Below are 12487 nucleotides of genomic sequence, written 5' to 3' on the forward strand. Positions count from 1 at the left end.
AACCTAGTCAGAACTTATTGTTCATGTACAGAACAAACCTTTGGTCTTTACATGGGGATAATCTTCTAGCGCTAGCTGGACATTTGGTAAAATTAATAAAAAAAAACTTGTGTAATCCAGGAACTAATGGCATCTGTGCTTGCTCATGGGGCATTTGGGAGATCCCACAATGCTTTGGGCATCACGTGAGCACATCAGTCATTTCCTTACTGCCGTTAAGAGAGGATGTGATTACTTTCTTAACTCTGTAAGGCCGGTTTAGTTTGCCCATTTTTTCTTTTCTACCTTTTTTCTGGGTGTGCTCAGTGTGTGTGTGATCTTGTAGGTTTGTATAAGTTGTGAAGTTGTGAGAGGAGGGTTTTGCCTCACCAATGAAGCTTTAGTTGGGATCTCGCAAGAAACCCAGTGGTGTCGTTAAGCAACAGCAACGCAGTAGTGGCATTTATCACCAAGCAAGAGGGTTTCATTTCTCTCCTGTTGCGGTTAACATGCAGGTGCTTGGGGGTAACTGTTGGGCACTCGATAGCTCTGTCAGCCAAACACATTTCAGGATGAAATGTACTATGAGGAAATTCAGCCTCTGGAGTTGAGTCAGGGCCAGGGTACTGCTTTCTCATTGATTGTTTGTCTTAATATTGTTTCTCCTCAGTGGAGGGTTAACTACTACTGAGGAAACTCCTTGTCTTGCTATCACAGACACCAAAGGCCTCTGGGCAGCATTTGACATTGTTTAAGATTCCTGTCTCATGCGCCGCCGTGTGCGCTCTTGCAAGACTCCTTATCTTTTTGTTTACTGCCCATTACAACAGAAGTCTGTAGGGCTTCTACTCCTTTGTACCTGACCTGTGGGCCACTGCGATGACTCAGAATGAAGTTTTTACACTTGACAGTTTTTGTTCTTTCTACATTTTTTCTAATTCGTAAGGAGATGTTCAGCAGAATTGTTCACTCGAATAGAAAGTACATGACGGAAGACTTCGCATATCGCCTAACCTGCCAGCACTGCTTCCAAGGCAATGAGAGGAGTTCCTCCCTGACCCAACCTTCAGTGCCAGTGACATGAGTGGTTCCTCAGGCAGTACAATCGCCTTGTCTTCATGACTAAAAGACTATCCAGCTTTCCTTGCAAGCGCAGGCTTCCTCGGCGAGCAGTAATGGAAATGGCTGGATAACTCTTTCGGTCCAATTTAAGATTCCAGGGACTGGAGTAGCCTTCGCTGGTTGGTATCATAATTGCATGAGTTTCTTCTCTCCAATTCAGTTTTGATCCACATTTGCCTTAGTCGTTCACACAAAGTATTACTGTTTCTCTACTGATGAGAAACTAATTGCTGTCTTGCCATCACAGGGACCTCAGGTTTTTAGATGGCATTTGACTGTTTTAAGGTACACACACCCTTGTGAGAATCATCACACAAAGATTTGTTTCTCAAGAATGCATCTCATCTCCCTCCGGCATTAGCAGAGAGGATAGATGAATTGCATGGATCTTTTTGAATATCACACTTCAAAAGGCGGGTACTGATATCTTGACTCTCTCGGGTATCGTAATGAACTCCGAATCATTTGGCATCTATTGCCAGGCTCGAGTCCTTCTTGGTCTTTTGTGCCTTGAACCTTGTAATCGATGATCTAGATCAATCATTAATTTGTCCTATTTGCCTGTTGCTGTACTTTTTGAAAGACTCAACATCCTTGACAGGGATGTCGATAATCTTTCACTAGCTGGCTTACCAAGGAAAAAGTGTCTTAAGGATACGGAGTCCTTCTCCTTGTTTTGCGAGAACGGGAGGAGGTTATCTGGAGCTGGCGACGTCACCCACATGCTTACCTGAGAGCACATGTTATCAGTGGTTTAGTCCTTTCTTCACATTCTGAAGGACATGTCAGACTGTAAGGTAGATGTGGTCTCATCAGGACCTCATTTGTCTTTCTACCCTCTGGTCTGCCCACAAGTACTTGGAACCCTTTTTTCCTTGGACCTGTGGTGGCTGCTCAACTTCTCTTCTTTTGGGCTGAGAATAGGACTTGAACCTACACTTGCTGGACTGGCTTCTGATGTCGTAAGTCTACACATGAGCTTCCTTTCAATTTTTCTTGTTAGTGTCATAGAAACAATCCCTCTTCTTCCTCTAGCAAGGGGAGGAAGGAGACTGGCAATAAGGCAAACCCTTCTCGGATCTTTGTCCTAATACCTCCACTTAATATATATATATTTTTTTAATGAGTTACACAATTCCTATTCTTCACTCATTCAAGAAGGCCCAGAAGTCTTTACTTTTGATCCTGCAGTTATTATACTCTGATCAATTTGTCAGAGGCAGGCACTCCTCCTTGCTCTTTTGTCCAGGAGTAGCGTAGGAACAAATCAATTTTTAAAAGTAAATTGTATGTTTCCCAACTATACAAACCTGAGGTCCTTTACATATACTAATGCCCACCTCATGTCACCCCTCAATATGAAACCTGGGCCAAATGGCAAAGTGGAATGCTTACATCCAGGCAGGCGGGTTTCCTCGCCCACCTAACGGTACTTACTGCCTAACTACCTTGTTCGGTACTTACTGCCTAACTACCTTGTTCAAAAGTTTTAACCACCGTGTTCCATCTGCGCCATAAGCAGCTCCCATTGTAAAGGACCCCAGGTTTGTATTGTTAGGAAAAACCAATTTACTTTTAAAATTGTGATGTTTTAATAGGTCTAGATCTTGCTCACAGCTACACACCTTGCTCACTGCTACACTCTTTTTGGTGAGGTGGTTATAGTGTTTGAGTAGTACTATGTGTTTGGATATTATAGGCAGTCCCTGAGTTATGACAGAGATCCGTTCCTATGGCTTCTTGTAGGTCGAAATTTGGCATAAATTGGAACAATTAAGTAATCAGCGGTGTAATGCTGCATCGTAACGTCAGGTTTTCAGTATTACTGTGGGTTATTGCTCAGTCGCAGATCTGCAGTCGCGGGATCAGTTAGACACGGGTTTTTCATTGCACCGCTCCTCAGTCTATATCACAGGTATGAATAGCAGCATTGCTGATATATACCAGTATGCTAAATCTTGGCCGTGGTGTAATTAACCAGTGACATACATGAAAAGATTCACACTACAGGTGGCCCTCGGTTAGCGGCAGGGGTTCCGTTCCTGGCCGCCGAAGCTAAGTGATTTTCGACACTAAGTGATTTTAAAGCCTACAGCCACCGCACACATTTCGAAACTCTAGACCAGTCAAAGGCGCCGTAATCCCACAACGGCGCAATAAGTAAAATTATATTTATGCAGTATAGTACTATAGAATTTACTGTACAGTAGTACTGTACAGTACATTATAGCATTGTAAATACTGTAAAGTGAAAAAAGCCTAGCTTTAATCCTTTGGGTGTCTAGAGTATGTAAAGATATAATAAAGTTTATACAGTGTAGTGTAGCTGTAGTGTTCAAGTAACGATTATTAGTCTTACGATAGTCCGATTTTATGAGAGATCAATTACAATGGCCTAACTATTCATCTTCTAGTTACATAAGTTCAATAACAGCAAAAGAGAATGATGAAAGTATGGTTTTAACGTTATACTCATTGCGTGAACGTGTACAACCATGAACAACCGAACGAAAAACTACTTTTTTTTTCTAAGTACAACCGAACTGGATAACATCCGTTTGGCTTGTATTTCAATCATTGTACTACAGTACACTATTACCGTAGTTGTTATATGTATCACACATAACAGTATACAAGAGAATATTTTATTACCATTGATGTTTCATCTCTTTTCACTGTAAAAATATTTTAGGTGGTTGTGGTCCCCATCCCCTGTGATTACCGAGGCCCCGCTGTATGTTGGAACCAGATTTTTTATGAATATTTTTTAATAGCATCATAAGATCGGAATGGCATAGGTTGAGACTGTTTTAAACTAGGTACTGCCTACAGTTTTAATTACAGTATTGATATTATTGAGTTACGTATACTACTATATCTCTTTTCATTTTTATAGGCATTAAGAGGGAACCAGATGCTGATCATGAAGGTCCACCGCCAAGGAGTTTTTCTGCCAATGTTAAAGTTGAACCACCTGAAATCAAACAAGAATTTGCTGAACCAAAACAAGAACCCTTTGAAGAGAGACGAGGTGAGAAGCGGCAATCATCCAGTGAGCCAGGGCCCCCAGATTCCAAGAGATATCGTCCTGAAAGTACTGATAAACATACAGACGATGACCCTGATTATGATAAAGAGGCAGTGATTCTTGACTGGTGTAAGTTTGCTTAATAATTTTTTCTTTTGATGAAGCAAAGGGAATTGCTTATATAACTTGCATAATTGGTGTTACTCAGATTTGCTTATGGAAAGTTATATGCAATGTTGTACAGTCTTCAGTCAGTTTCAGCCAGTGATGTACAGTATGAGACTGTCTTGTTTCTAAAAAATAGTGATCCAAGTTGTGCTTAATTAATGCCACATTAGTCTTGTGAAATTATAGATTTCCTTTGATCATTGTAAAACTATAGCACAGTAATTATAACCCAGTTATTATTGAGAAATTATGTAAAACTTACCTTAAATTTATTCTGATGTATCTTTGAACAGAGATGCCATTTGATTTGTGACTTATGTTCCACAGACAACAGTGACTTGAGTTTGATCATAGATAAAGAGACCTTCTTGAGTGCAACACCTATGACTTCAGATGGTTTTGCTTATGTATGGCATGGAGTTCGTGCTAGATATGGCTTCCTGCGTGGTCGCTTATTCTATGAGGTTAAGGTAGAGGATCACTTGGCAGTTCCCCACCTTGAAGAAGAACAACATCCCCATGTTCTACGATGTGGGTGGTCCATTGATGATGCCGGAATGACGCTTGGAGAGGAGCCCTTCAGCTATGGTTATGGTGGAACAGCAAAGGCATCCACCGACTTGAAATTCAAAGTAAGATATTTCTTTGAAAATTTTGCATGGTTTTTACACATTCACAACCAAGATTATGGAGTAAGAAACATTTTTACTATGAGTTTCTTTTAAGGAGTTTTTAGGATGCCTAAGGATGAATTATCACACCGGTCTATTGCATACAAATAGTATGTGGCAAACACATTTTTACTTGCATAGGGCTTGCCAGAATTGTTCTTAGGTAAGAAATAAAAATTCGAGCACAGTAACGTTAAAGAACATAGACAAATGAGATACAGAGAATGATGGGTACAGGTGAAAAGTAAAAGACTGCAAGGAGAGTTTTTGCAAAACAATCAAAGTTTAATACTAACCAGTATTGTTCTACAGGATTATGGACGACCCTTTGGAAAAGGTGATGTCATAGGCTGCTTTTTAGACATGGATGCTGAGCCCATCACCATGTCGTTCAGCGTGAATGGGAGGAATTTTGGGAAGTGCTATGAAGTGTCTCATCGTAGCCTACAGGGAAAAGCTTTGTTTCCTCACATCTTGACCAAGAATTGTACCTTCAAGGTTTGTATTTGGAACTTTTTCACTTTAATTGTACATTTTTGTCTGGGAAAGTTGCAAGTTATGTTTCCTTGTTTGTTCCTGTGGAGTAAATTTATACAAGAAATACATATTAAATTGATTATATTTAAAGCATTTATAATTTGAGAAGTTTTGAGTTTTATAGATTGCCTATCTTGCCATTTTTTATACTGTGTTTTTGTGAATGATTAGGCTATTTAATTTTCTCTGTATTTCTTATTACACCTAAATATATTTGCATCCTGTAACTTAGTCATTTTTTGGTACTAATAACTTATCTGTATTTTAAAATTTTCAAGACTCGTATTTCTTCTGATGAATAGGACATAGATTTGCCTGGGAAGTGGAGTGGTTTTGCATTGTAAGTTAAGTGTGGTTCATGGGGCCTCTGGTGCAGGTTAAAGTTACAATCCAGTCAGTTTGGCACAAAAAAATGTAGTAGTTATTTTCTCAACAACAACAAATTCTTTCCTCTAGGTCCTGGAGAGAAATTGAAAGCTTCATCATAGAAAACTCAACACTGTGTACCTGTTTCACATGAGGCTAAGTGAATTTTATTACCAACAGGTGAACTTTGGCTCAGAATATCCATGGTTCCAGCCCATGGCAAGATATACATTTGTTGATCAGATCCCTCTGGAGGAGAGGGTGTTGGGTTCACAGGGGCCTCAGACACGACAGGATTCTGAGGTAGGTATTTATTCCCATTGTAAACTGCTTTTCATATGGTGTGAAGTGCACATTCAGTTTAGAAAGGCTTGGAAACTACATATTTTTATGGTTGTAAGTGTTGCTTTTGATAATTAATTTCTCAATAAACTTTAATTTAGCAAATTTAAGTACAGCAGTAGTAAGACATGCTATTTAACTGTTCTTTGTTCATCGAGGGGAAATAAGAAGGCTTGGAGGGTAGTCTGTAGAAAAACTTTAGTTAAAAAACATGCTGCCACTGAGATATAATTTAGGAAGGGTGATATAAAATAGTTTATAAAAATATTTTCAAAATCCCATTCTTAATACCAGTTCTAAGAGTTAGGTTTGACTTTACCCTCATGGCAGTTGCAAGATGAATGGACAGCTTGATTAATGTTTTTTGGGGGGGTTTCGGAGACATTTTCAGTGTTTTTCATTACATCAGTGTAAAATGGAGTCAGTCTGATTGCTGTAGGAATGTGATAGGATATAGCACTTGGTAAGCACTAAAGTTAAATGTTTTGTATGCATTTGGTTTCCTTGATATTGTTTTCTTAAATTTGTGTTGCTGTTATGTATTTGCAGACTTGACTACCTTTTACAATTGTATATCTTGGTTAAATGAAACAAAGGTCTCATCCTTCTTAAGCCTTACTAGACAGGCCTAAGTGTGTTGAGAACACTCCTAACCCACCAAAATTTAAAGTTGGCCACTTTAAAAATGACCACATCAGTGGAAAGATGTGAAATGCACAAGGGGTAAGAAAAAGATGTGAACAAATTGACTGTACCATCCTAGTAATTGCAAGTGAATGTTTCTAAAATTTGTAAGAATGTTAATATTGTCAGATTTATACCTGTTATTTCTACTGAATTTTTATTTTTATTTTGTGAAATTACAATTAAAACTCACATAATATCGTAACAAACAAGAATTAAACTCGGTAACAATTTTTTAGTATGTTTATATGTAAAACATTTATGAGATGTGCTGGGGTGAAGAGATGCAGAATCTTTCAGTAAGTTATACATGTTTTTTTCTAATGCATAACTTTGTGCTTTATTTTGCAAAATAAGAACCCAAACCAACAATCTCTAGGTATATTCATGGGAAAATATACACAAAAAGCCCTGGGTCAGGAAAATGCAGTACGTATATACTCCTCATGAGACCTTGTCACACTAATCTCCTCGTATCCTGGACAACTGAGGTATTAGTCTAGGGACGTTTTTGCCCAGAGTTTTTTCAAATTTTATAGCGTGAAATAAGATTACTTGTATGATCTGAATTGGGGTGTTTGATGTGTAGTTATTGGAGATCAAAAGGGCCTCTCTGTCTGTCCAGTAAGGGTTAAGGATAATTGTTCATTCATTTAAATCTGATAGCATCTGTAAGAGGTCTTGTATTTGTAAGCTCTTGTGAGCTATGGTCTTGAAAAGAAACACATTTTGTTTGCTGTTCATAACTGGCATTTCCTCTTATCTCGAGACTTATACAGGGAATTTTTGTGCAGGTTTTGATTGACGTTGAAAGTATTCTATCTGGTCAGTGTTTGCTTGTGAGGTGCTGGGAAGGGTTTTTTTTATGGCAGTGCTTCATTTTATCATAGCATTAATTTCACCATTCTTATTTTTTGTTTTCTCTTAAGAACCAGGTCCAGCATTCCCTTATGTAATTTCTGTGGAATAAATACATATACATATTAAGAATCTTTAGCATAATGTGCTCAAATTGTTACGTCTTTATGGTAAGAAACTAATTTTTGCTTTAAATTTTGTTTGCCACTGCATGAAATTGTATTCCTTCATGATAAATTATTTATTGCCTATATTTATTTCAGGTTATCATGATGGTAGGCCTTCCGGCTTGTGGAAAGACCACTTGGGTTGAGAAATACTGTAAAGAGCACCCTGAGAAGAAGTTTTATGTTTTGGGAACCAATTTCCTCATTGACAAGATGAAAGTGAATGGTCTCACAAGGAAACGCAACTACCACGGCAGATGGGACGCCCTCATTGAGAAGTGCACGAAATGCCTCAACAAACTTTTGGAGATGTCTTACAAACGAAAACGTAACTTCATCATTGATCAGGTGAATGAGAGTGGTGGGAATAAAATGGAATATAACATCTAGGACTTGTGAGGTCATTCATCGCTGAAAAAGAAACCGAGAGTAAAAAAGTTTTGAAGGCATAACAGGATGAAAAATTGTCAGTTGCACTATGTAACAATTGTTAGGAGAGAGTGGAAAGTAAGATGGAACTAGGAAAATATGAACGAAGGTGCAGTAAAAGGGGTGTAAGAATGGCACTAGCCCCTGTCGGGATATAATAGGAAGTGAAGTTACTGCAATTTTATGTGTTTCTGTCATTACTGACCCTTTTTTACACATGGCTATAAAGACCACTGCAAAGCTTGATGTCTACATTTTAGGGGATAATTGTAGATTGTCTGATCACCTCCCTTATTGTTGGTTTGGTTTATTTAGATGTAGGAAATAGTTAGTTTTGATTTTGATAGGAATCTTTATATACTTCATTAGAAATATACAGTATCAATCTCATTGTTATTGGTAAAGTAAACTTGTATGTGTGAAATGTTTGCTTTCTCATTTTTTTCTGTGAACTGTTCGAGCTTGTATAAAATATTTGGGTATGCGAGCTTGTATAAAATATTTGGGTATGAGGAAATAAAAAGCTGTTTTCCAGCATAACTGAATAAATTCCCATTAGAAAACTGGAATGAATGTGAGTTGAGCTGGGGTTGCTTGCAAGAACTGCATATACTCCTCCAATTAACTTAGATGGTATGATTGTTGCTGTGGAACCGATAAAGCCCAATGTTGGATCACGGAATTGGTTGTATTGAAAGAAATGACAAACACAAGCAAATTTGACTGTTAATAGAATTGGTCACTCCATTGATCCCTAGATATTTGATGAATAGCCTACATGATCCAGTCCCTATAGTAGTATTTACAGAATGTGAAGTAGCACTTAACAGTTGCAAAGTTTTTTGTTTTGACTCCAAAATACAGTAGACAATAAAGCATTTATGAAATGTTTTAAAATCCATAATTTAATATGTAAGTTGAATGGAAACTTTGAGTAAGAAAGGCATCCTTCAGGCCCACCCTGTGATAGCCAAGTGAATTAGCTCAGTGGTGTCGTTTAAATACCTGAGATGATGATTTGATTGTTTGAGAAAACTTCAGTGTATTGTGTATTTTCATTTGCTTTTTGTATGCAATAGAAAACATATATGGAAGATTTGTTTGTAAGTCATATGAAAGATTCAATTGTAAATTTATAAAATCTTTATTTTCAAATTTTCTTTTATAACTTTCTCTTTCAGACAAATGTATATCCCTCAGCACGCAGGCGTAAAATGAAAGGATTCCCAGGATTTTATCGCCGAGCCGTGGTCCTCGTTCCAGACGATGCCGAGTTCCAGAGGCGTACTGAGAAGCAAATTAGACAGGAGGGTAAAAATGTTCCTGACTCTGCTGTATTGGAAATGAAAGGTATGAAAATGTGAAAGCAGTTGTTGCAGTTTCAATTTAAATGGTTCCAGTGGTATGTTCACTGTGGAATGTAGGCATTTAATATTTGGATTCTTGTATTGTCTTCATCTACTCAAATTTTTATCTTTTCTAATATTTTCTTCATCTACTCAAATTTTTATCTTGTCTAATAATAGGAGACTTAAGAGAGCAGTAGTATCCTGTACACTATTCTTTTATGTATTGCATTTAGATACTTCTGATGACTTTGTTCTCTTTATATCAGCTAACTTCACAATACCAGAGGTGGATGATGAAATATTCGATGCTGTGGACTTCGTAGAGTTGAATGCTGAAGAAGCTGCCAAATTGGTTGAACAGTACAACCAAGAGGCACAAAGGGCAGGTTATGTCAAGAAGCCTGTGAGAGGTGGTAAGTCTTCTAGAGATTAATTCTGTTGGTAATGTGATTGTTTTTGTCAGTATATACAGAAGTTTTTGGATGAAGTGTGAAAAAAGGGGTCGATTAGTAATTAGCAGTTCGGGGTCATGACAGAGTTGTGAATTGGTTTGCTTGTTTTGTAGAATCTGTTAAGTACTAAAGGAGAGAGAGGATTTGGACACGGTTACTGAATGCCTTGAAATCTGACTTACGGATTTCCATTAACCAGCTTTTCAACAGAGCTCTCATTTAATGGTTCTTGACAAATTCCATGACATTTCCTGCATTATATCAAACTCTTTGATTGTTTGGTTAAATGAAATTGCTATATTTAAATAAGTGCAGCGTGTTTGCATGTTTTCTGTCCCAAATCTGCCACCATAGAGAGAATATGTACAGAGTTTTATCTCATTGAGTCCCTAATCCTTTCTACTATTTTTGAGACCTTCACAAATAATTCAGGAACTCTAGTTCTTGTTAACAACAGACTCAAACTTAGAACTAGTAATGAAAATGTATTTGGTGGATTATATAACTTATGTACTTAAAGGTAATCATATTAATTTATTGATAGTTATTTTGTTTGATGAAATTTCGTTTAACACTCAGTTTCCTTGTTTGTCCCTGTTTTCAGGTCGTGGTGGTGGCGGCAATTTCCGTGGCGGATGGAACAGAGATCGAAATTCCAGTAGTAATCGGGGTGGTTATAACAGAGATAACTTTGGTGGGAATAGCAGGGACTCAAACAGTGACCAAAGCAGTGATTTCACGCTTTGGACGTGAGAGTAGAGGTGGCTTTGGCCGTGGCAGTGAGGGAGGACGTGGTGGTTTTGGGAACAGAGGTGGATTCAACCGTGGCGATAATGGTGGTGGGTTCGGTCGAGGGAGTTGAGAGTCGGTTTGACCGAGGCGAGAGTAGATTTGATCGGGTGGTGAAAGTCGATGACCGTGGTGGGGACAACAGTCGATCAAGGTTTGACAAGGGGGCGATAATAGTCGGGGTGTGATGGTAATGTGGGTGGATTTGACAGGAGCAGTGATGATTGGAGGTCGTGTGGAGGGTTTGGCCGAGGTACTGACAGTAACAGAGGGGATTTGGCCGTGGAGGAGACAGTAATCGAGGAGGATTTGGTCGTGGAGGTTTTTTGGGTTTTGGGAACAGGGCGGGATGGCCCTGAGGGTATGGTATGGACAGAGATAATCAGGGATACAGAAATAATATGAAAGTTACCAAAGAGATAATGAATTGGGTGGTTCAAGAGGTTTTGATGGAGATCGGAGCTCAGGTAATAGAGACTTTGACAGAAGTAATGATAACCGAGGAAGATATGGTCAAAACAACTTTGGTAGAAACAGAGACTCATTTAGAAGTTTTGATAAAGATAATCGGGGTGGAGATAATTATAGTTCAGGAGGGTTTGGGCAGAGTAATTTTGGTGGCAACAGAGATATGACGAGAGGACTTGATATGGACAGGGGTAATAGAGATTTTAGCAGAGGCGGTGGTGATAGTGGTCGTGGTAGTTACAGCAGAGATAATTTTGGTGGTAGTAGCAGGGATAACAACAGAGGGTTTGGCTTTGATAATGGTGACCGAAGTGAAATGAGAGGTAGTTTCAGTAGAGATACGCAGAGAGGTATGGATCGTGATTATAATCGTGGGGGTAGTGATAACTTTGGCGGTAATTTTGGCAGCAGCAACAGAAGCTACAGCATGGACCGAGAACGAGATTCCCGTAGTGAGAGCAGCAGCCTTGCCTTTGGAGGTTATAGTCGTGACAGCTTCGGTGGCAGCAATAGAGGATTTTGGCCAACCATGACACTTGCAACTTGAGAAGTATGGTGAGTATGCAGGTGTCTTTTAGTGGGTCCTCATAACGACGTGAAGGCAAGGTAGCTTCTGGCATAGGAAAATATCCAGAAATTTGGTAACCAGAAATGTCGAGAGTCGAGATCTCTTGATTGTTTAAAGTTACCAATTTACTTGGACACATGATGATGAAAGATTTATATGGTCTATTGTAATATTTTTGACTTAAGGTCCTTTGTGTAAGCGGGACTGCATGTCTGGTGATTGTATATTGAATTTTGTTTTTTTCCTCTTAAATCTTGGGCCAGAGGTAAACCTAATTTATTACTTAGTCATCATTTGCCGTGAAGGTTTTCATCATATATTTTTATTGGATGCATGCTACTGTACTGAATATGTTGAAGAGTCCACTAATACTATATAGTACAAATACAAATAAATTAAATTTATGCTGAAAATGTGAAAAGGTACAGTTTGATACAACTACTGGTAGTGTGTTGTCAGAATTAATCAAAGAATGCAAATGCATTGGCAACTTATTTGATGATAATGAAA

General features: G+C 38.4%; 1 protein-coding gene across 1 annotated transcript in view; it reads left to right on the forward strand.

Annotated features, from left to right (window-relative positions):
* Positions 1-11942, forward strand: part of LOC135203297 (heterogeneous nuclear ribonucleoprotein U-like protein 1) — a 35215-nt gene extending 23273 nt beyond the window's left edge. Inside the window, exons 3-12 of the mRNA XM_064233051.1 lie at positions 3962-4258; positions 4625-4929; positions 5281-5466; positions 6052-6174; positions 8019-8270; positions 9533-9701; positions 9967-10113; positions 10757-10901; positions 11350-11804; positions 11905-11942. Coding sequence (XP_064089121.1) covers positions 3962-4258; positions 4625-4929; positions 5281-5466; positions 6052-6174; positions 8019-8270; positions 9533-9701; positions 9967-10113; positions 10757-10901; positions 11350-11804; positions 11905-11942 — 2117 coding nt within the window. The remainder of the gene's footprint in view (positions 1-3961; positions 4259-4624; positions 4930-5280; positions 5467-6051; positions 6175-8018; positions 8271-9532; positions 9702-9966; positions 10114-10756; positions 10902-11349; positions 11805-11904) is intronic.
* The last annotated feature ends 545 nt before the right edge of the window (positions 11943-12487 follow it).

Source organism: Macrobrachium nipponense, chromosome 24, assembly GCF_015104395.2.
Source record: "Macrobrachium nipponense isolate FS-2020 chromosome 24, ASM1510439v2, whole genome shotgun sequence".
In the NCBI taxonomy this organism is placed as follows: Eukaryota; Metazoa; Arthropoda; class Malacostraca; order Decapoda; family Palaemonidae; genus Macrobrachium; species Macrobrachium nipponense.